The sequence below is a fragment of the Antechinus flavipes genome, chromosome 4 (assembly GCF_016432865.1).
Source record: "Antechinus flavipes isolate AdamAnt ecotype Samford, QLD, Australia chromosome 4, AdamAnt_v2, whole genome shotgun sequence".
In the NCBI taxonomy this organism is placed as follows: Eukaryota; Metazoa; Chordata; class Mammalia; order Dasyuromorphia; family Dasyuridae; genus Antechinus; species Antechinus flavipes.
The window spans coordinates 334,535,132-334,559,543 of NC_067401.1; the positions used below are offsets into that span (position 1 = coordinate 334,535,132).

General features: G+C 37.1%; 1 protein-coding gene and 1 long non-coding RNA gene across 2 annotated transcripts in view; one reads left to right on the forward strand and one right to left on the reverse strand.

Annotated features, from left to right (window-relative positions):
• ADGB (androglobin) overlaps positions 1 to 5,381 on the forward strand; it is a 257,841-nt gene extending 252,460 nt beyond the window's left edge. The window contains exons 34-35 of the mRNA XM_051997914.1: positions 2,364 to 2,547; positions 4,941 to 5,381. Of these exons, the coding sequence (XP_051853874.1) occupies positions 2,364 to 2,547; positions 4,941 to 5,126 (370 nt within the window). The 3' untranslated portion in view covers positions 5,127 to 5,381. The remainder of the gene's footprint in view (positions 1 to 2,363; positions 2,548 to 4,940) is intronic.
• The window catches only part of LOC127562306 (uncharacterized), a 58,291-nt gene that overhangs the window by 20,939 nt on the left and 12,940 nt on the right, over positions 1 to 24,412 (reverse strand). The window lies entirely within an intron of this gene.

The window sequence follows — 24,412 nt, forward strand, 5'->3', positions numbered from 1 at the left end:
CAAAATCTTAGAGTTTAAAGAGCCATTTAATCCAATTCATAGACCCTCTACAAACTACAGAATCATAGAATTTGCAAGTTCAAAGGAAACCTCTGCAGTCATCTGCCCAACACATATCTGCTTCCCCAATCATTCTTTATAACATATATGGGAAGCAGTCTGATTGATGCAGAAGACCTGCAAAAAGGAAGAACTTATTTTTTTTAAACAATTCTTTTCATTTTTAGACAACTCTTTTAAGATTTTTTTCCCCTCTGACATCAAGTCTAAAATTTTCACTTTATAATTTTCACTCATTACATGAGTTTTCTTCTCTAGGCAAAATACTAATCCTCCACTCCATTCCATCAACCTGTCACATGTTATTAAACGTTCTCAGCCTTTTTGGTTACCTTCAGGTTATCCTTTAACTTATCAATGACCTTCTTAAGTTTTGATGTCCAGTATACTGTATTCCAAATGGGATCTCATGAAATTATAACTTCCTTTTATCTGAAAACTGCCTTTCTTTCTTCAGTTCAAGATCATGTTTCCTGCTGCCACATCACACTATTAGTGCATATTAAATTTGAAGTCCACTAAGATTCTTGGATTTTTTTTCAAACAAACTTCTCTTATCACACTCTTTCATTTTTCATTTGTAATATTCATACTTTTTTTTGCACCCAAAAGTAAGACTATCCACTCTATTAGATATAATCTTGATAGTTTTAACCCAAGTCTATTCTTTTTGGATTTCGACTCTGCTGTCTTGTATTCTAGGTATTGTTTTGCAGCTCTGTGTAATCTGTAAATTTGAAGAACAAGTTGTAAATAAGAGACAATGTGATGAAATAGATAAAATTCTGCACTTGTCACCAGGAATTGCCAGGTTTTAATCTTGCATCAGACTATTCTCACCGGCTAACTCTGGGAAAGTTATGCAACCTTGCTAAATTTTGATTTCTTCATCTATAAAATGATTTGAAGACCTTTATGGCCCCTCCATCTTCAAATCAACTCTGTGATTGTATGCCTTTATCCTGTTTATTGATTAGAATGTACTATTCTTTCTCTTACTCCTTTATCTAATTTGTTTTCAAATCTTATCCATTCTTTTCTCTTCACTCACTGCTACTTCTTTAGTACAGGCAAAAAGAAACTTAAGTATCTGAGTCTTGATTTGAACTGAGATCCTCCTGATAGTCAGTGCTTTTCCCTTGGATTTCATTGTTTCCTGTTTCTTCTCTGTCCAAGCCTTCTTGAAAATAACTACTAAAATAAGCTTCATAAAGAACAGGTTTGAACTCATCACTGTCTTGCTCAGAAATCTTCATTGGCTTCCACTTGCCTCTAGGATAAAATACAAACTTATCACCTTACTATTTAAAATTGCCCATGATATATCTCCAACTTCCCTTTATAGATTGATTTCATATCTTCCTTTTATGCACTCAAGATTCCAGTCAAATTGCTATACTGTTCCCCAGATTCAGCATTTTATAACTGTGATGTCATAGACAGCAGTCTCTCATGTCTGGAAGGCACTCCTTCCTCTTTTCCATATTTTAGAATCTTCAGTTGCCATTAAAGACCATTAGGCATTACTTTCTATGTGATTTTCCCCTGATATCCTACTCTTTAAGTGTTCTCTCCTTTCTTATCCTAAATGTGAATTTTTAAATTATCTGTATCTGTATTATATCTCCCAATTGAATAGAAACTTTTTGAGGGTAAACTCAATTTCATTGTTTTCCCACTATCCTTAATTCTTAGCATAGTAGCAACTGTCATATTGTGAGTTATAAATAAATGTTTATTGAACAGATTTGACATCTTCAAATAAACTTCAGGTTTGATGATTGGGGCAAATAGAGCTACAAAGTATTCACACTAGGTAGCCTATGCTTAAATAGATTTACACTGATTTGAAGTTCAGCCAATAGGGATAATCGTGAGGAATGAATGTATGCTCTTGAGGAATGATGACAAATTTTTAAATATGATTGTTACTTTTTGACTTTATAGATTCCAAAGAAACAGAATAATCTTTCCTAGAAAACAAAATGTATTTCATAATCATATTATGTAAACAGTTAGACAAAAAGAGATGGTGACCCCAAAGCATGACAAAAATAAAAATGAATGGCAGTAAAAATTTCCCATATGATTTAGTACTCTTTGCTTTTTTAAATTCAGTATAAGTTACTGATATTATCAATATGACTCTTAGAGATTAAGATGATGATGGATATTGGAAGAAGAGCTTTGTGATATTTTGTCATAGCTAGAGTTGGGTCTTTTAATCACTTTATTCCTTAAGAAAACAATTCAAAGCCAAATTCCAAAATGAATTTAAAATAGCTTTTGATGTTTTTCCCAAGACAAACAACTGATGAACCCGTACTATTCAGTGATGCTTTGGCCCAGCAACAAGATATGCAGAAGGCAGAGGAAGTTCATCAGTTTCGCCAGTATCGAGAAAAAATACTTAACAAGAGAGAGTTTGAATATGCAGCACGGAAGAAACTAAAGGCAAAAGTTTTGGATACTTACAAAGATATCCGTGTAAGTTAGAGCATGTCACTTTTGACAAATCTTTTAAATTTTTAAAATTTGACATCTTATATATTATTATCAATCCATGTAATTAGCAAGTTGATGGAGATTTGCCTCTCATCCTTTCTAGAATCACATTCTATCCTTTTCCATCACATGGGAGAAACTATATTTAAAAAATATATATTTATGAGATATGTTGCTTCCTATAAGTGTTTTTATTTTTTTTATTGTGACAACAATCCAACTTGGAGACAATGTGCTACCATTGAACATCACTATTCATATACCATTTCTTGAATTTCACTTTTCTCCTTTAGTGATTGTTATTCTTCAGCTATTCAGACAACACTGGCATTTCATATGCCAGGAAGAGCACAAGTTCATTTCCAACTAGCATTGAAGGTAGATTATTTATGTCCTTAAGTTAGTAAAATTTGGAGGAACATTTTAAAATCATTTAATAAGTTCATTTGTTTGTTTCGTACCACCAAGATGGCTGTAAAATGTTTTCAGAATTTTAATATCCTCCATGCATGTAGTAGTATGACTAGTCCAATAAAACTCTGCCACTGTCAAAATAGAATCTGTTCAATAATATTGTATTTCTAGAGCAAATACTTTATGTATTTGTTGTCATGTCTTAATGACTTGTTTTCATACAGTACTGGTAGCAATGATTCATCTTCTTACTGATATCCATTTCTTCTAGCTTTTTTAAAGAGCAGAGTGACATAGTACATAATTTGTTAAGGAATGTATATCTCTTACATTTTTTGTCAGCCATCTCTGAGAAGCATGAATTTTTAACAGTTGATCACTTAATTTTTTTTCCAAGTATAAAATTTGAAGAGGTATTAAAGGTATATCTGCCTCCTAATATCATTTATTGCTACAAGACAACATACTAGGAAGAACAATGTTATAGAGGACTGTCAGTTCCCTCAGAGTAATGTTATTAATAAATATTGCTTCCCAGGATGATAATAATAATAATAATAATAATATAATAACAGCTACTATTTTCTTAGTGCTTTGAAGTTTGCAAAATGGTATGTGTGTATGTGTGTGTATGTAAAATCAGTTTTGGCATTTGTAAAATGGGGACAATTACAGCACCTATCTTATAGGATTGTTGAAATAATCAAATGAGATGTCATAAATATATATATGTATATATATATATATATATAATTTCTATATTTATACATTACTTATATAATATTTAGAACATATTAATACTATATTACCACACATAGTATGTCTCATTTGAGGTAGCTACCATGTTTTGCCATTTAATAGATAGCAAAACTAATTTTACATATTATATATTTTGTATATACATATACAGTTATATATTTATGCATAATGTAAAAATTAATCAATATATAGCTGATTTTATATATACTATAAAGTACTGTATTATAATAGTATATATGAATATGTGTATTTGCATGTATAGATTCAATTTCATATTATTTAAAATATAAAATCACATATTAATATAAAATCTCATTTGATCATTTCAACAAACTTGTGAGGTAGGTAGCATAATTATCTCTATTTTCAGATGACAAAATTGAGGCTGAATGAAGTTAAATGACTTGTCTAAGGCAACACAATTAATAACTGTCTTGGAGTCTGATTCCAAGATTACTACTATATCCACTATTTACAGTTATACTGTGAAATTTGGTTACGAAGGTGGTTAGGGCAGCCTTAGGAGTACTAGTTCTATATCACCTTCTTTCTCAATCATCTAATAAACATTTATTAAACACATATAATGTGCCAAGTACTATGCTAATAGAAGTGAATCTAAAAAAGAATAAAAGATAATCCCTGCCTTTAAGAAATTCAAAGTTTAATGACAGTTGTGTATATACAGTCATTTCCCAGTGTAAACATGGTGGAGAAAAACTTCCTCTTAGAATTAGTTTTCTTGTAGAAGAAATTGTATATCTACCAAGAATTGCACCTTTTTTCAACTTCATGTTACTGATGTATGGAAAATGAAATATGTGAGACAGTGTACTGTAGTGGGTAGCGAGCTGACTTTTAGGTCAGGACATTTAAAAGGCACATCCGGTCTAAAATTGGTAGATGAAACTCTTCTCTGGTAACCTTCTATACTAATAAATCATAAATTTGATCAATTAGTACAAGCAAACAAAATTTATATATGTGACATTATTACCTGCTCATAAAGGGAGAAAAAGTCATTCAGAAAAGTTAGGAAATTATAGATCCATAAGTAAGTATTATTCAAGCAAGATTTCATTTCTGATTTGAATCCTTGTGCATCACAGAAAAAAAAGTGTAGGGATTTGTTTTATTATACCAAATTCACTGTTGTTGTTGTTGTTTTGTTTTTTTGTTTGGTTTAAATTTGGGGGGAACAGACATCTTTACAGGAGACCCGGGATATGGTTCTATTACCTCGGGAAGAATACAGGGAGAGGTTGCTAGAAGAGGAGCGCCAACGAGTAGCGGCATTAGCAGCAGAAGAAGTAGTTGTTAAACCAGAGCCAGAGAAGAAAAGTCCTGAACATCAGAAAAAAAAAGGAAAAGGAGGGAAAAAAAAGTGACCCTAGGAAGTCAAACATTTCCCTTATTCAGGAAAAGAAAACTATTTTTAATGAGCAATTGTTGTATATATCTATGAAATAAAAATTAGAACAATTGAAAATATAATTATTTAAGCATGATTGTATAATTCTCTAACATTTCTAGTTTTTAATCTTAATTTTCCCCCTAGTTTTAGCCTTACATATATATGATATTTTAATTTAAATTAAGTTATCCTCAAAATACTTATATAATAAAGGAATTGTCTCCCTCAATCTGAGATGTCTGTCTTTCTTTTTTAGAAAAAATCCCAGTCAAAACCAGGTTCTAGAACATTTTTAGCAACTATGAAGAACTAACTGCTATTCTAAAAAGTCTAAACAAACCTATTTCATTTAAAGATATTAAATTATTCAAGATTTATTTTTCCATCATGAAAACTTTTCTTCCTCTCAAGTTTTGTTTCTTTTTGCTTTTTGTTTTTTCCCCAATTTAGTTGTTGGACATTAAGTGGCTATATACAAACTTTTTTACTTAGTGATTATTTAAATTTGTATACATATAGACCACAATTTCAATGGTTTCTAACATGTTTACCCATTTTAGCATTTCTTGGTTTAATCCAAGCCAATTTCCCTATTTCTTTCAAATGTATTCAAGTTTCTTTTTGATTTACTATTGGAACCCTCTCATGACAAATACTAATCAATGGTAACCCTATGGTTTATTTTAACAATGCTAAGAGAGTGTTGGTTTTCTAATATTTTCATGTCTGTTTCCATTATTGTTGATAAAAAATTCCGGTTTCTTCTGAGGATTATTTTGCAGTATTTATGCAGCTGAATCATGTGGTTAAATAAATTAATTGTGTTATGCCACAGTTTCCTTTATTTGTTCTACCTCAGTTTCCTTGAATCATTGTACTTCAGTTCCCCTGAATTGTTCTGCCTCAATCTCCCTGATGGCAACCTCCCTTCCTGACCATTAGGACTGATATAATTAGGGCTGGGAACCCTGACCATTAGCATTCCATAGAACCATAAAATACAGATGGTTTATTTCAAGATAGGGGGGGCATATCTTTTATCTCAGACATCCTGACTCCTGGTCCTCCAAACTTATCAGGATTTATGATCCTTCCTTACCCCCAACCTGTCAGAACCAAATTTATGGTCCATTCTGGGAAGTTCCTGCTCACCAGTGCTCAACCTTCCCTCTCCTCCCCAACCCCCCGCCTTTGTTTCCCTTATCACTGCAGCCCTATAAGAATCCCTGGAATCCTTAGGTCACAGCTAAATACTTTGAGAATTAGTCCTATTGAGCCAATTAATCCAAGGTCTCCAATTTTAAAAAATATTAAAAACTCTCTAATCTCTATCTTGCCTCAGTTTCTCTAGCATTACAGTTGTTGGATTTTCACTGGCACAAATATTCACATGAAACAGGTTTTCATATATCCAAATGTATTCCTTTGTTACATAATATTTACGGAAAATAAAATACACAATATTTACAAAAAATTAATTGTTCTATATTGAACACAATCACTCAATAAGCAAATAAGTGCTTATAATATAACAGTCCCTGAACTAGATAATGAGAATACTAAAGCAAACATGAAACAGCCCCTGCCCTCAAGGATCATATTGGGAGACAATACACACACATACACATACACACACACAAAATTTTTTTTTTTTAATTTTCACATGCTTAGTGTTTGGAGAATGCAAGAAAAAATATCTAGCTTCATGATTCAATCAAGTTGGTATTTTTTTGTCTCTGTTTCAGAACTGAATTTCTTTATCAATAGTATAGTTTTTCATCTCTATAGCAAATAATGCCACAAAAGTTTGAATAACATGGGGACAAAATGGTGTGGAAATCTAGGGTTTGGCATTCTGGAGAGCAATCTGGAATTATGCCCAAAAAGTTATGAAACTGTGTATACCCTTTGATCCAGCAGTGTTACTTCTGGGCTTATATCCCAAAGAGATACTAAAGAAGGGAAAGGGACCTGTATGTGCCAAAATGTTTGTGGCAGCCCTGTTTGCAGTGGCTAGAAACTGGAAATTGAATGGATGCCCATCAATTGGAGAATGACTGGGTAAATTGTGGTATATGAATGTTATGGAATATTATTGTTCTGTAAGAAATGACCAGCAGGATGAATACAGAGAGGACTGGCGAGACTTACATGAACTGATGCTAAGTGAAATGAGCAGAATCAGGAGATCATTATATACTAAGACAATGATATTGTATGAGGATGTATTCTGATGGAAGTGGATTTCTTTGACAAAGAGACCTGAGTTTCAATTGATAAATGATGGACAGAAGCAGCTACACCCAAAAAAAGAACACTGGGAAATGAACGTGAACTATTTGCATTCTTGTTTTTCTTCCCGGGTTATTTTTACCTTCTGAATCCAATTCTCCCTGTGCAACAAGAGAACTGTTCGGTTCTACACACATATATTGTATCTAGGATATACTGCAGCATATCTAACATATATAGGACTGCTTGCCATCTAGGGGAGGGAGTGGAGAGAGGGAGGAGAAAAATCGGAACAGAAATGAGTGCAAGGGATAATGTTGTAAAAAAATTACCCTGGCATGGATTCTGTCAATATAAAGTTATTATTAAATAAAATAAATGCTTATTGCAAAAAAAAAAAAAAAAAAGAAATCTAGGGTTTGGAAAAGGGAAATTTATCCATACCCAATATCTTTTAAAAATTATTTTATTAGAGCTTCTTATTTACAAAACATATGCATGGGTAATTTTTCAACATTGACCCTTGCCAAACCTTCTGTTCCAACATTTCCCCTCCTTCCTAAAGCCCGCTCCCAGAGGTGGCAGGTAGTCCAATATATGTTAAATAGGTTAAAGTATATGTTAAATTCAATATATGCATACATATTTATATAGTTATCTTGCTACACAAGAAAAATTGGATCTAGAAAGAAAGAAAATAAACTGAGAAGGAAAACAAAAATGCAAGCAAACAATAACAGAGAGTGGAAATGCTATGTTGTGGTCCACACTCATTTCCCAGTGTTCTTTCTCTGGGTGGAGCTGATTCTTTTCTTTACTGAACAACTGAAACTGGTTTGAATCATCTCATTGTTGAAGAGAGCCACGTCCATCAGAGTTGATCATCGTATAATCTGGTTGCTGGGTATAATGATCTCCTGGTTCTGCTCATTTCATTTAGCATCAATTCATGTAAGTCTCTCCAGGCTTCTCTGTATTCATCCTGCTGGTCATTTCTTATAGAACAACAATATTCCATAATGTTCATATACCACAATTTATTCAGCCATTCTCCAAATGATGGGCATTCATTCAATTTCCAGTTTTTAGTCACTATGAAACAGGCTGCCACAAACATTTTGGCACATACAGGTCCCTTTCCTTCCTTTAGTATCTCTTTGGGATATAAGCCCAGTAGAAATACTGTTGGATCAAAGGATATGCACAGTTTGATAACTTTTTGAGCATAGTTCTAAATTGCTCTCCAAAATGGTTGGATTCGTTCCCAATTCTACCAACAATGTATCAGTGTCCCAGTTTTCCCACACACCCCCTCCAACATTCATCATTATCTTTTCCTATCATCTTAGTCAATCTGAGAGGGGTGTAATGGCATTGCAGAGTTGTCTCAAATTGCATTTCTCTGATCAATAATGATTTAGAGCACCTTTTCATATGATTAAAAAATACTTTAAATTTCTTCATCTAAAAATTGTCTGTTCATATCCTTTGACCATTTATCAATTGGAGAGTGGCTTAATTTCTTAAAAATTTGAGTCAATTCTCTACATATTTTAAAAATGAGGCCTTTATCAAAACCTATGAAAGTAAAAATGTTTTTCCCAATTTATTGCTTCTCTTCTAATCTTGTCTGCATTAGTTTCATTTGTACAAAAACTTAATATAATAGAAATTTTCTATTTTGTGCTCAATAATGATCTTTAGTTCTTCTTTGGTCACAAAATTCTTCCTCCTCCACAGGTCTGAGAGGTAAACTATCCTATGTTCTTCTAATTTATTTATATTCTCATTCTTTATGTCTAGATCATGAACCTATTTTGACCTTATCTTGGTGTACAGTGTTTAGTGTGGGTCAATGCCTAGTTTCTGCCATATTTTCTCAGCAGTTTTTATCAAACAGTGAATTCTTATCCCAAAAGGTGGGACCTTTGGGTTTGACAAACACTAGATTGCTATAGTTATTGACTATTTTGTCCTGTGAACCCAGCCTATTCCACTGATCAACTAGTCTATTTCTTAGCCAATACTAAATGGTTTTGGTGACTGCTGCTTTATAATATAGTTTTAGATCAGGTACAACTAGGCTACCTTCATTTGATTTTTTTTTTCCCCATTAGTTCTCTTGAAAGTCTTGACCTTTTGTTCTTCCAGATGAATTTTGATATTATTTTTTTCTAGGTCATTAATATAGTTTTTTGAGAATCTGACTGGTATAGCACTAAATAAATAGATTAGTTTAGGGAGTATTGTCATCTTTATTATATTCACTTGACCTATCCAAGAGCACTTGATATTTTTCCAATTATTTAGATCTGACTTTATTTGTGTGTAAAGTGTTTTATAGTTTTGCTTATATAGTTCCTGACTTGCCCTTGCCAGATGGATTCCCAAATAGTTTATACTATTGACAGTTATTATAAATGGAATTTCTTGTTTGTTTCTCTTTTTGTTGCATTTTCTTTAGTGATGTATAAAAAGGATTTGTGCAGATTTATTTTGTATACTGCAACTTTGCTAAAGTTGTGGATTATTTCTAAGAGCTTTTTAGTAGATTCTCTGGGGTTCTCTAAGTATACCATCATATCATTTGCAAAGAGTGATAATTATCTACTCTAATTCCTTTAATCTCTTTTTCATCTATTATTTCCAAAGCTAGCATTTCTAATACGATATTGAATAATAATGCATACCCAATATCTTTATACTTCCAAGGATTTTAATGGCTTGAATCTCTCTCTTCATATTCAAAGCATATGACACTAAAACAGCAACATCAACAATAACAACATAATTTCAATCTGTAGACTTAAAATTGATTGCTCTCTCTGAAGACAGGTTTGTTCATTTTCATTTTAGTTAAACTGTTTCCAATCACAGGTGGTTTTTCCTTGAGTAAATATATTATATATTGAAGTTTTTTACATTCTTAGGAACTTAACTATAAATATTTCCTGGTTTTTTTTTCACTTTTTTGGTATGATCATAGATGGCAATATTACACCACACAATATGCTGTCTTCTGGAAATTAACTTATATAACAAACTCATCAACTATATCTCCCTTTAAGTTTAATCACAGGTTATTTTTTCTAAATTCAATCAAAGTCTATTCTCATAGAAATGTGTTGAGCTTCATTATATAAACATGACTGTCTGTCTAACAGGGACTAAGCAACAGATATCTTAACAGAGTTAAAATAATCATTAGTTCCCTTTTGTTCATGAATTTTGAAAAAGACTTATTCATTTATGGAATGAATAGTGAATAATAAGTGAGATGATCGAATCACATTTTCTATTTTCATGGAACATGGAACATGAATTAATTTTTTAAATTTTGGTGAGAACCCCAAATCAACCACAAAAATTACCAGAGACCAAAATAAGTCAATGAAAATAGGACCAGAATTCATAAATCTTATTCTTGATTCCAAATCCAAACTCTATGCTAATTTTGTTCATAGTCATAAAATTCTATGCTAATTTTGTTCATACTCATAAAATGTATTACTGAAATTTAGTTTAACTGTTAAAAGCAACTTTCAAACTGATAAATGATTTTAATGTCTAAGACATGCTATTATTAACAGTCACTGTAGTTAAAATTTTGTATAATGCTCTTTAATTACAGGGCACTTTCACTTTCGTTATTTCACTTGATCATAAGAGACTTAAAAAGTAGATTGTAAAATTATTAGTTCCTTTTTGAAAATGATGAATTTGAGGCCTAAGAAGCATAAGCGTTTTACTCAAAGTTACACAGGCCTTCAGAGGCAAAAGTCCTTCTGACAAAAGTCAATAGAGCCCTAGTTTTCTTTTCTTTCTATTGCTGGATTAAATTCATGCAAGGTCCAGAAATAATAATGCTAGAATGTAAGTAATAACTGACTTATTGATTATCCATTAATATCCACTGAGTATCCATTATCCATGATATCTTAAGTGTCAGTGCAGTCTACTAGAAAGAGTGCTGCAAAGTTCTGACCTGGAAGACTTTTACTTTTTTGTCTTGACTAGTCTTTATTTTACTGGTTGATTGATTAGCTTAAACCTTGTTAAATTGCCATAGAGGATGTTTTACTTGGTAGAAGATGAAAAATCTTAACTAGGCTTTTGAAAAGCAATGATTTAGGATGTTTCAGGAGATGAAAATCATAACTAGTCAGTTTAAGAGAATGACTTGTGCAAATACAGGAAATGGCATGTGGAGTTGGGGAATAGTTATCTAGTTTGACTGGAATGTTGAATGAGAATATAAAATAAGACTTTAAAAGTTAAGTGATGAATGCTGGCCAAGAGCTTTCTTTATCTTGTTCTGCTAAAGTGATTATCCTAAAGCACACATCTGACCATGTTATCCACCCTATTCAAAAATTCCAATGTCACCATTAACCAGAATTAAATATAGAGTCCTCTTTAGGATTTTTAAAGCCCTCCTTATCCTAGCTTATTCCTACCTTCCCAGTCTTCTTATACTTTACACTCCACATTCTTTGAGCTAACGATACTGGTCTTCTTGCTGTTTCTCAAAAATGTCACTCCATCTCCCAGCACTATGTTTTTCTGTGGGCTCTCCCATGTATCTTGAATCCATTCCCTCTTCACATCAGTCTCTTGGCTTCCTTGGTTTCCTGCAAGATTCAACTCAAATAACCCAACATCCTCCTTCAAGAATTCTCTCACCACTCTTTATTCCCCATAGTTGCTTTCCCTTATAGGATTACTTTCCATTTGTAGATGTATAGTATACTATAATAGTTTGAATGTTGTCTCTCCCATTAGAATGTACCCTCCTGAAGGAGAATATTTTTGCCTTTCTTTATATCCTTATAACTTGCACAATACATATCACATAGTTTATAAAAATGATTTTTGATTTTGAATTATACTTGAGAACAATATAGTATATAGTACCTGAGCTTTTTGTCAAGTTCTTGAGTGCGATCTTTACAGAAAAATGACCATTTTGTTTTCATATTCCCTTTCAAATAAGAAAGTATTACCTAGGGTTAAAAATAGGATTACAATCCATTTAAATAATAGAGATATTGTGGAAATTCAGTGACTGCCTTTGTTTAGGATTTAGAGGCTTTTACATTATTGTTATTTGAGGGAGACGATTGGTTATAATGAGCCTCCCACCCAAATAGCAATAAGGAACATTTGTTTATTATTCATTTGGCATTTACCTATGTCATCTGTCTATGGCTGTCTAGCAATACTATCCTACTTGTTAAGAGATTGGGAAAAGAGAAGAAAACTATATAGATTTAATCTGGAAAAGGAATTTGGATAATTAGCATAAATTATCCAAATTTGGATCTTATCTTCTCTCACCAAAAAAACCATAAGAGTGTTATAGTCAAGCAGAATTATGTTAGCTATTTTGGAAGATTTTACCTATGACAATCTCCCTTTGAGCAGTTCTAGGATTTTTTTTTTCAGCCTTGCAGAAATGAAGTGTTAGTTCTCATTTCTCAGCATCCCCTGTTTGGGATATGAAAGCGAATGAGGGGTTAGAATTAGGGTTAGGTTGTTAGATTTAGACTGTATTGTAGATGGCCAGTATGTCAAAGTAGTCCTACACTCAATTCCAGCTTCATTTTGAAAATATCACACCTGTATATGCTGTCCCTTCAATCATCATTCTTTTTCTCTTTAGACTCTCAGAGGAAATATCCCCATTCACATATTTATGCTTACCCAAAACTCTTGCCTGCTTCATGGACTTGTTAATGAGCACTGAGTTCAATTGGATATCACAGTGTCTTGATTTTGTTAATCTAAGTAAATATAGCATTAAAATGATCCACAGTTTGGAAGGGAAACAGCTCTTGCATCTTTTCTTTTCCATTTTCCTGACACTCTAGGGTAGGGGGCAATCAGGTTTCAATAGTGACCACATGAATAGAAGTAAAGTATCCAAATTAAATAAGGAAATAGATCTCATTTTATTCATCATTAGATCCCCACCTGGAAAATTGTGTTAAGTATTTTAAGAGAGACAAAATCTCTGTCTTCAGATATTTGAAGGGCTACTATGTGAAAGAGAGATATAATTTAATTTCAGTAGCTCAAGATAGCAGAAGTAGGCCCAGGGATAGAGTAAGAAGATACCTTTAACAAGGAGAGCTATTTTAAGATGAGTGAGCTACTTCATGATTTTCCTGTTAACTAGAACTGTTTAGGCAAAGATTGGTTGATCACTTACCAGGATTATTACAGAGAAGATTCCTGTAGTGAACAATAAAGTAATTTTTAAGGTCCCTTCCAACTTTTTGAAATTGAGTGATTCTGTGAAATGTTTGGATAATCCCAGAAGTTTGTAAAAGTTTGGCTAATCCCAGAAACTGGATTTGAGGCCAAGAACAAGGACATGCTTAATAAAAAATAAATTAGATGAAGATGATGAACATTTGAGGGTTACTAATTTTCCACTAGTGATGTAAACTATGTCCCCCTCATCTTTGGGAGAGAGTGGACCTAGGTTAGAGAAACCCTAAAATTTCCTGACCTTTAAAAAGGGCCCCATCCTCCTGTTCCTAGGGGAAACTTCCATGGGATCTACACCTACAGTTCAATTGGAGATCTTGGCCTGGGGCATAATTACCACCTTTTATTGAATTTAGCCCTTAATCTTCCTGCCCTCCAACCTCAGAAGGCTAATAAAAGAGGACTCTGAACTCCAAACCTTTGCTAAACATCCTAACAGAATTTAGTCTACTGAGAAGTTGTTTCTTCTCAGTGTAAATCCATCTTTGCTAAAAACCTACCTTGGCTAAAAATCCTTTCAGGATTTGGCCCACTGAGGAAGTTATTTCTCAGTGTAATAAACCTTTTTTTTTTTTTTTTTTTTTTTTTTTTCCACAAACCTCACCTGCATTAGGCACTGTGAATTCTTCCACAGGAACCTGTGACATTGCCTGGAGAATCTCTTACCCTCATTTCTCACACCTCAACATTAGTTCTTCACAATAAACATAAATTGTTGCTTGAAATTTTCTAGCTTTTCACCTATTGATCCTATCTGTTATCTCATACAAGCTTGTTGAATGGTAGATCAAATTAGTTGAAATTAGGGTTGTGATTATCTTTTTTTTAGAAGTCAAATAGCTTCATAATTTGCAACTATTTTTTACTATAGTATACTTTAGTTTGTCTAGAATTTTGTATATTATACAAGCAGGAGATAAATCGTTGACAAAATGTCTTGGTTTTATGTTTGAGGATTTGTTATGAGATGAAATACATCTAAGATATCAGATACTAAGATTAACAGGTAACTGTTTACAATATAGAGTGTCTGAAATAGCTCACCATCCTTGAGAAACAAGAAATTAGGAAAAGTAGGATTTATTTTTTCATGTGAATATGCTCTAATTATCAAGAGATTTCATTTGCTACATTTTTTTTCTCATGATAACTTAAAGAATCTGATGAAATTCTAACAAAATGGAAGAAACCATATTTGGTTTCATATAACCATTTATTATTGACGGTAAAACTTTATCTCTGTTCTCTTTTATATCCATTTCCTTTTTTCTTTAGTAACCCATCCTTGAATGGAAAGTAAATATGATTGGAAAAGGAGATGATTTTAAACAAAGAAAAATAAAGATGGTTTTATAATGCGGGAGAAACTGAGGCAGGATAGAGATTAGAGAGTTATAATAATTTAATTTATTGGAGAGTTTAATTAGTTGACTGGATCAGACTGGATCAGACTGGATCAGTATTGGAGACAATACTGTCTCCAAGTATCCAGTATTGAATGTGTGATTCCAGAGATTCTTTATAGGACTTAAGTGACTAAAAAGAGAAATGACAGGATGGGGAAGGCAGAGTAAGCACTGAACATTCTGATAACTTGGGAAGGTCTGGAGTCATGATGTCTAAGATAGAAGCTCTTTCTCCTTATCTAGATTAAACATTTACAGTTTATAACCTTAAGAGTAGCTAGCCCTAAGTTGGATCAGTATATGTTTAGGAGGGGGATGTTGCAAACAGGCAGAACAATTCAGGGAAATTGAGGTAGAATAATCAAAGGAAACTCTGGCAAAACATTGCACACTCTTTCTTCTGAATATTCAAATGATTGAATTACCTTCCTCCTGATACTTGGAAGGTCTTAGCACCATAATTTTGACTGCCCCTTCTTGGGAATGGATGAGGTAAACAAGATTAGAAAAGATGCAGGGACCTAGGGCAAGGGGGAGAAGAAGGAGAAGCAAAGGTCCCAGAAGGGATGTAATAAGGGTGGTTAGCCATGGGGAGGAATTAAAGAGAGACTGGTACCAGTTCTTTCCTTGTTCCTGCTCCAATCATCTAGATTCAGAATTCTTATGAACCAGGGCCAGACTTTCCCTGATTCCCCAAGTTATTAGATTCCCCAAATTATTAGCATAAACACAGCAGTCCTCATTTAGGGTGGCACACAGACCTCCCCTTTGCAAAAATAGCAGGTCAAGCCCCCTTTGGTTTTGGAGTACCATCTCAGCCAGAGAATCAACCTGGCTTTCCAATTTTGAGATGGATGATTCGATCTGAATCAGGTCTGTGGTCATTTGTGCACTTACCTCAGCATACCCAGAACTGCCAGTCAGGAGGGCTGCAGTGCTAAGGGTGGTAGTGAGCCCTACAATGAGGTGGTGTAGTTCGAGCCTTACAATGAGAGGAAGGAATGGCAGAGCACGTCTCTGTCTGATACATTCCAAGGGGAAAAATGGGATGGAGAATGGCTCCATCTGTCCCCTCCTGGAAGAACAGACAGGCTGGGAAACACTGATACAGAAAGGATATGGATTTCTTAGGAAGGTATCAGAGCAGGCACAGTCAGACCATCACAACAGGCAAACCGTCTTCAGGGGCTTGATACCAAACTATGATGTTGGTGGAGGATGCTGAAATGTTAATTAAGGAGTCAGAGTTACAGGACTGGAGGAGAGGGTCAGAAAGACCTACGGAAGCCATCACGAGATAGGTGCCCATGCCTTGGAGATTCCCAAGGGTGATTTTTGGCTGCTCCTAGGAACAGGTAGATTGAGAAGTGGCACCAGGAACTGAGTCTGCCAGGGCAATTCCAACAAAAGAAGGGGGTTCAGAGTTAAAGCAGAGCCATCAATCACGGCCCAGCTGGGGATTTGTGGAGTTCAAATAGGAGTGCGTTATTGGCAGTAAATCGAGCATGGAATGGGGACCAAAGGATTCAGGGAGGCTGTCCACTGGAACTGATGGGTCAGGAAGGGTAAGGGGACTTTGGACCAGAGCAAGACCTGGTGATGCCAGGGATGGCCTTGGCTGAATAGGATCAGCCAGGGCTGATGCTCTAGAAGTGGGGGGAGTGAAAAGTCCTGCGGGGCCTTTTGAGGGGGGTGATCTATACGTTGAGCTAGGAGGTAATGGCTGAAATGAAAACCACTACCTGTCCAAGAATAAAGGGTGAACCTTTGGGACCTCTCCTACTTCTGATGGGAGATTACTGGACAGTTAGGATGATGCGGGGGGCGGGGGGATCTGCAGGATGGTTTGGGTCTTCTGATCAAAGGTTTGGATGGTCAACTTTAAGGAGGCATCACCTGGGAGTGAGCACCACCCGGCATCAAGGCACAATCGGACTAGAGAGTCTATGGGGACTCTAAAATAGAAGCAGGGAGCCAGAGTGGCATCTATGTCATAGAGGGTTCTAAACCTGAGTAATAGGTGGCAGAAAAGGAGGGAGATCCCTAAAGGTCATTGTCCATGTGAGCTTTGGAGTGTGTGGGTTTCCTGAAGCTTTGGAAACAGAGGGAGGGAGGACTAAGGCAAGCCCATGGAGTGGTGCTGGAATTACATGTCTATGCTGGATGTAGAGAATTTATCAGAACTGCATCACCAGGATGGAATGGGGGAGCAGGCTCAGTGAGGAGGTGAAAGATGCCTTCCTGGCAGGGCCTGTAGAAACTTTACAAGGAAGGAGTTAGAGACTTCAGCAATTATGTCTTCCCTGACCAAAGGTAGCTTTGGAAGTGGTCTCTCAAACAGAATTTCCAAGGGGGTTAAACCCAGTCTGTTGGGGGTGCTTCTACTTCTAAGTAATGCTAATGGCAACAAGGAGACCCAGGAGTCTTGGGTCTCTAAAACAAGCTTTGTAAGGAACTCCTTAAGTGTTCTGTTCATTTTTTTCACTTGCCCAGAGCTCTGCAGTCTGTATGCACAATGAAGTTTCCACTCTATTCCCAGTGCCTTGCTAATACCTTGTGATATTTTGGCAACAAAGGCGGGCCATTATCAGACCCTGTGGCTACTGGAAGACAGAAGCAGGGCATTAATTAATTTAGTATCTTTTTGACCACTGTGAGAGCTGTTTCATTTTATGTGAGAAAGGCCTCTGTCCACCCCGAGAAGGCATCTACAAAAACTAAACAAGTATTTGTACCCAGCTGTTGACGGCTGTATCTCGGTATAATCTACCTCCCATCTTTCCCCTGGGATATGTCCATTAAGCCTGATTCCACAAGGGCCTCTTTAATTCTTTTTATATTTACTTGGGCTCAGGTGTTACATCTATGAACATAACTTCTGATCAATTGGCTGACATCCTTTATGTAATAGCTGCTCAATAACTGATGCATTTTTTTCACCCAAATGAGTGAAATCATGCAAGTCCTTCATCAGCATTCTGCTTAATGCTTGCGGAATAAAAATTTTGTCCTCTATGTACCACCCAAGGTCCCTTCCTCTGTCCTCCCCTCCAAGATGGGAAAGAATCTTCTGAGGGAGAGTATACAGGTACGGAGGAAGGGTGGGAATTGCCAGAGGCAGGGAAGAAGTGGGGGAGGAAGTGGCAGCTTGCCAAGCCGCTGCATCCACAGCCCGATTTCCCACTGCTTCCATTGTCTCACCAGATTGGTGACCTGGGCAATGAATAATAGCAACAGAGAGGGGTAACCAGATAGAATCTAGTAAGGAAAGTCTCTCTTCTTTTTTTTTTTTCTTAATTTCCCTCCTAGTGGAGGTCAGCAGGCCCCTTTCTTTGTAAAGAAAGGCATGGATATGAGCTGTTGTGAAAACATAATGGCTGTTGGTGAAAATGTTAGCCAAGTTCCCTTCTGCTATGCTCAAGGCCTGAGTCAAGGTAACAAGCTCTGCCTTCTGAGCAGAAGAGCCAGCGAGGAGGGAAGAAGACCACAGAGCAGAGGGTGGGAGGGGGGGGGGGATAGTCCACCACTGCTGCCCCAGAAACACGGGTGTCCCCCACAACAAAACTCCCGCCTGTAAAAAGAGTCAGGTGAGGGTTTTTAGCAGAATGTCAGACATGTCAGGCCTTGCTGACTGGGACTCCTCCAGGAGTGGAAGCAGTCACGTACGGGAGCCAGGTCAGAACCAGAATCTGGGAGCAAGGTGGCAGGTTCAGGGCAGATGGTTTGGAGAAAGTGGACGATCAGGAAGCAGGGCCTGATAGTGATGCTGCGTTAGAGAGCCACCAGTCCCGGGCGGACAGAGTGAGGAATTCCCAAACCTGCTTTTTAGTGGTAGGGACCGGAATAGATCAGATAGCCTGGATATGTTCTGAAGACAGGGAGCGGTGGCCAGATTTGAGAACACAGCCCAGATAAGAGACTTCGAGAAGGCAGAGCTGAGCCTTTTTAGCAGAAACCCTGTAACCTAAGGATTGAAGGAGTTGCGCAAGGGCACGAACTTGCTCGCAAGCAAAGGGACTCAGCAGGGGCTGCAAGGAGATCATCTACATATTGAAGAGAAGAGCAGTAAGAATGTTCTCTGGGGAAGGTTTGGAGGTCCAGATGGAGAGCTTCACCAAACAGGGTGGGGAGTTTTTAAAGCCCTATGGCAGCCTAGTCCAAGTGAGCTGCCCTGAAAATTCCCCCTTGGTATCTATCCATTGGAAAGCAAAGAGAGGTTGACTAGCAGGTGCAAGAAAGCATCCTTTAGGTCCAGAACAGTATATGCAGTGTAAGAGACAGCAAGCTGAATAAGGTATGAGGATTTGGAACTGTGGGATGGATGGTTTCAATCCTTTTATTAATCTCCCTAAGATCTTGAATAGGATGGAAGTCTGTGGACCCAGGCTTCCTGACTGGAAGCAAAGGAGTGTTCCAAGGGGACTTGCAGATCCCTAAGATACCAGCATTTCTAATTGGTTAACGTGAACAGAAATACTTAGGAGGGTTTCCCTTGGCATAGGGGACTGCTTGACAGATACAGGCGAGGCTGTGGCCAGAAGCTGCACAACCACGGGGGCATGATGAATAGCCAGGGCTGGGGGGTTATGTTCTGCCCACACCTGAGGGAAGTCTGCTTGCAGCTGAGAGAGAAGAGGGGAGGGAGCAGGAGAGGGTGGCGCAGGGGAAGCCACTAAGATATGTTCAAACTGGAGGGGGAGGGTGACAAGAAAATGCTTTGGACTGGGAGGATTTAAGGTCGGAGAAGCCTGGTCTTCAGAGAAGGAGATGGTTACTTGAAGTTTTTGAAGCAAGTTTTTACCAAGAAGGGGACATGGGCAGTCTGGCATGACTAGGAAGGAGTGGGGGCAGTGCCACGCTCTAGATGGACTGTGCATTCAGTAGTCCAGGGATAAGAAACAATTTTACCAGTAGCATCTTGTATAGGGGTAGATTTTGGGGAGACTGGACCCAAAGGTTTTGTTAGAGTGTGTGGGTTCAGTATCGACCAGAAACTCAACAAGCTGAGCCTCTTCAGGGTCTAGAGGAAGAGAGAGAGAACCAGGGCTGCCTCCGTCTGCCCCCTCAAGAGAGAAGATATTCTTGAGACGATTCTGGATCTGACATTCGTTTTTCCAGTGCCCTGTTTTCTTACAATAAGCACACTGATCTGAGCCTAATGACTGCTGTCCATGGGGATGCTGGGAAGAACCCTCAGAGAAGTTGTCTGATTCTCTCATGGCTGCCACGACTGTCTAGGCGCACTCTTTACCTGCTTCCTTAACTGGTGTGTCTCGGGTATTAAAGACTTTCACAGCTATCTCAATATATCAACATGATATATTCTTCTGTAACTTTCTGCGATGTCCGGAGGAAACTCACTGTCAAATGCAATACTCACAAATCTATAGTTCTTGGGAGCTTCAGGGTCTACAGTGCTGTAGGTTTGGTAAGCCTCATATAGATGTTCTAGAAGGCACCAGGGGATTCTTCTGTGTCCTGAATAACTTCAGAAATCTTGGTCATGGTAATAGGCTTCCTGGCTGCAGCTTTAAGACCCTGGAGAAGATAATCTGTGATAAGCAGAAAGCGCAGTATGACCCTGATGGGAGGTGGAGTGCCAGGAAGCCTCTCAGAGGGAAAACTAGCTTCTACTTGATTATCATGTTCTTCTATGGATCTCCCACGAGGTCCGAGCACAGCTTTCCTAGCCTCTAGCTTAATCTTATCCCTCTCCTCAGTAGTGAAGAGGGTAGTAAGGAGCTGTTGACAATCATCCCACGTGGGCTGGTGGGTATGAAAAACAGATTCAAGAAGGTTAATCAAAGCTTATGGTTTCTCAGAAAAGGGGGGATTTTGGCCTTTCCAATTATAAATGTCATTCATTTAAAAGGGGACATAAACTAAGAAGGGGACCCCCTCTGAGCCCACCATTTCCCTTAGAGGGAGAACAGGTTTGGGGGGAACTAGGGGTGGCTGGACAGATCCCAAAGTATTGTATGAGACTCTGCCTCTGGTAAAGAAAGCGAGAGAGACAGAGGAGATGGAGGGGAAAGGCAGGGTAGGAAACAGCACAGGAGAAACGGGAGGCAGGAGGCAATGGAGTGGGAGCCAGTACTTCAGTGCTAGCTTTACAAAGTCCCTGTGTGCCTTCGGGAGAAGAAGAGGAGGCTGAGGAAGTGGGAGGGAGAGGAAGAGAAGCTGACAAAGGGCCTGGGGCTGAAGAGTGAGACACAGGTTTTAATCCTTCAGGCTAAAATTCATACGGGTCGGGAATTTCCAGGCAAAGGTGGATACAGGCCTGAACCCAGATACAGCAGGGGAAGGGAATTATCTAAGGGGTCTTCCAGAGAGACCTGTAGGACTTTCTTCTCCGGTTTTTCTTGAGCAACCGGCAGTTTACAACCTTCCTTATCTGTCCTCAGGGACTGGGTGACCAAAATGCTAATACCATTTTTCATGGTCACAGTCCTCAGCCAGAAAGGGAGGTAGAAGACAACTTGCAGCCAAACATCAATATAGGGATATTGATCTGGATGGCCAGGTTCACCAGTAATGATCTGGTGCACTGCTTGTGCTATGTCCCTATCATATGTGCCTTCCAATGGCCATCCCGCCCCAAAGGAAGGCCACTCCTTTTGGCAAAACAGTTTTAGTTTATCCTTTCTCCACAATATTCCACAATCACGATGTTTAAATGTTTCAGAGAAATGATTGAGAAGGTAATCAAGGGGAGTTCCTATCTTTGAAGCAGAATTTCCTATGATAAGGTGGCTGAGTTGATAGATAGACTTATACCTCTAGGGGAGAACTCCTCATATTTTTGAACACTGCTCTTTCTGACAAAATAGCCAAGCCTTTTCTGTCCCTTTGGACCAATTGCCAAATTTCTCAGTCACAGTTCTTAAACCTTAAGCCACAAAACAAGACACACAGAACACAGAACTAAGTCAGACAAGACACACAGAACCAGTGATTAGTATCACACATAGACTGCACAATTACAACATTCAAGAAGACATTAATATAACCTCAGAATCAGAACCAGAACCACATCGTGTCTTAAAAAAACCCCAGATTTACACTCTAGAACGTCCAGAGTTGTGCTAACTGGTACACCCAGGCAGTGCCACTCTACTCTCAGAAGTTAACACCCGTCCGTGTCTTATAATTCTGGGAATCCAGATGCCAGACAGAACAGAGAAACAGATCAGATTGTGCCTGATTTACTCTCCTGCGGCCGAAATGAAGGTGTCCACCATTGAGCGTGGCTGCGGCTGAAGAACTGCTTTCTTCCCGGAGTCTCTGGAGAAACCCAGAGAACTAACCTTCCAAGAAAAAACCCAGATCCTCAACCACCCTGAGGTCCAACGCAGACCCAAAAGTCTCTAATCTATAATCCCATTCTCAGTTTCTAACATCTCGCTGGGGCCTCCAAAAATGTAATGCCAGAGAAAGTGAGGCAGGATAGAGATTAGAGAGTTATAATAATTTAATTTATTGGAGAGTTTAATTAAGTGAATGGATCGGACTCTCGCTTCCAAGTATCCAGTATCGAATGTGTAATTCGAGAGATTCTTTATAGGGTTTAGTGATTAAAAAGAACAATGACAGGATGGGGAAGGCAGAGGGAGCACTGGACATTCTTATAACTTGGGAAGGTCTGGGGGTTAAGATGTTTAAGATAGAGGGTTTTCTCCCTATCTAAATTAAACATTTACAGTTTATAACAGAGTAGCTAGCCCTAAGTCATATCAGTCTTAATTTTTAGGAGGGGGGATGTTGCAACCAGGCAGAACAATTCAGGGAAACTGAGGTAGAATAATCAAAGGAAACTGTGGCATGACAGTTTGCCAGTTAGTCCTTTGAGATCTTCAGAGATGAGACATAATGTAAATTCAAGATTAGATCATTATTTCTTTTTAGTTAGATTACTTATAAGAAGTAAGGTAAAGTGGAGGACTGGGATCAGAAGATCTGGATTCAAGTCTTATTTCTGAAACATATTGGTTGTGTGATCCCTTAAGAAACAATTCACTTAACCTTTCTGAATTGATTAAAGGAAGTTCCTATACTGAAAAAAAAAATTATGTATTAAATCTTTATTCCTAGATCCTATGCCTCATCTAGCTCTTTTCATAATTCAAGCCTCTTTTTCTTCATTATTTGATTACTTCCTTTCCTATTCTGTGGGGGAAATAGATAGAAAATTATGGGAATCAATTTCCCTAAGGTCTTTACTTTCTACTCTTGACTCAAATGGAATAGTTTCCAGGTTGTTAGACATCCATATAATTGGAATTTTCATTCTTGGATGTCTTCCCCCAAAAGGGAAAACAGAAAACAAGATGAAATCAAAATAGGAATTCTCAAGAGAGTTATTTATATTATTGATGAAAAAACAAAAGGATCTCTAAGTCCAAAAACATCTAAGTATAATATTATTGACAGTTTAGGATGAAAAGGTCTATTTTGTCCCCAATTCTAGGGTAAGGATACAATTCAGTCAGTCAGCAATACTTTGGGGAATAGTATAATCCCAGTTCCCTCAGGTAAATGTGCTTTTTTTTTTTTTCACCGTATGTGCTAATGATGCTTGAGAAACATATAGTTCAATGAAATTAGGTATTCAGTGAATTTCCAGTCAAATTATCCAAGTAAAGTATAATGTATTCTTAGTAATGAATGAAACATTTTCTTCCAAGAAACTCAGAATATGTATAGTTATTTTGATTTTATGTCTCCAAGATTATTTGTTTTAATTAAGGTTTTTATACTCTCTCTGATTTTCTTAGGCTGTGAAGTGTCTTAAGTTCTACCTGGCCCCTTAGTTTAAAGGATTAGAAGGCAAAAATACTTCCTGCTATAAAATGAAATATGTATGCCTTAGGACAGGGACTGAACTTTATATCTGCTCTGCACATAGTAGGCACTTAATAAACAGTTTTTTTTTCCTTTGTTAAATTCAATGGAATTTAAACAAATTATCATTTACTGCAGATTTTGCTTTTTCAGGAATTATATGTTTATCTAATTGCTAAGCACAGCTAGGGAGTCCAGTGGTTAGAATACGAGTCTTGGAATCAGGAGGACCCAACTTCAAATCCAGACTTACTACTTGTGTGACCCTGATATCACTTAGCTCTGTTAACCTCAATTCCTCATCTGTAAAGTGAGGTGGAGAAAGAAATGGCAAACCTTTCCAATGTCTTTGCCAAGAAAACCCCAAATGGGGTCACAAGAGATTTGGATATGACCTAAATGACTCAACAATAATAATGTAATTGATTCCTGGTTAACTTAACTGGGGAAAAAAAATCTAATATCCTTTGATTGATCAAAAACCTTGATTTCTTTATTGTACTATTCA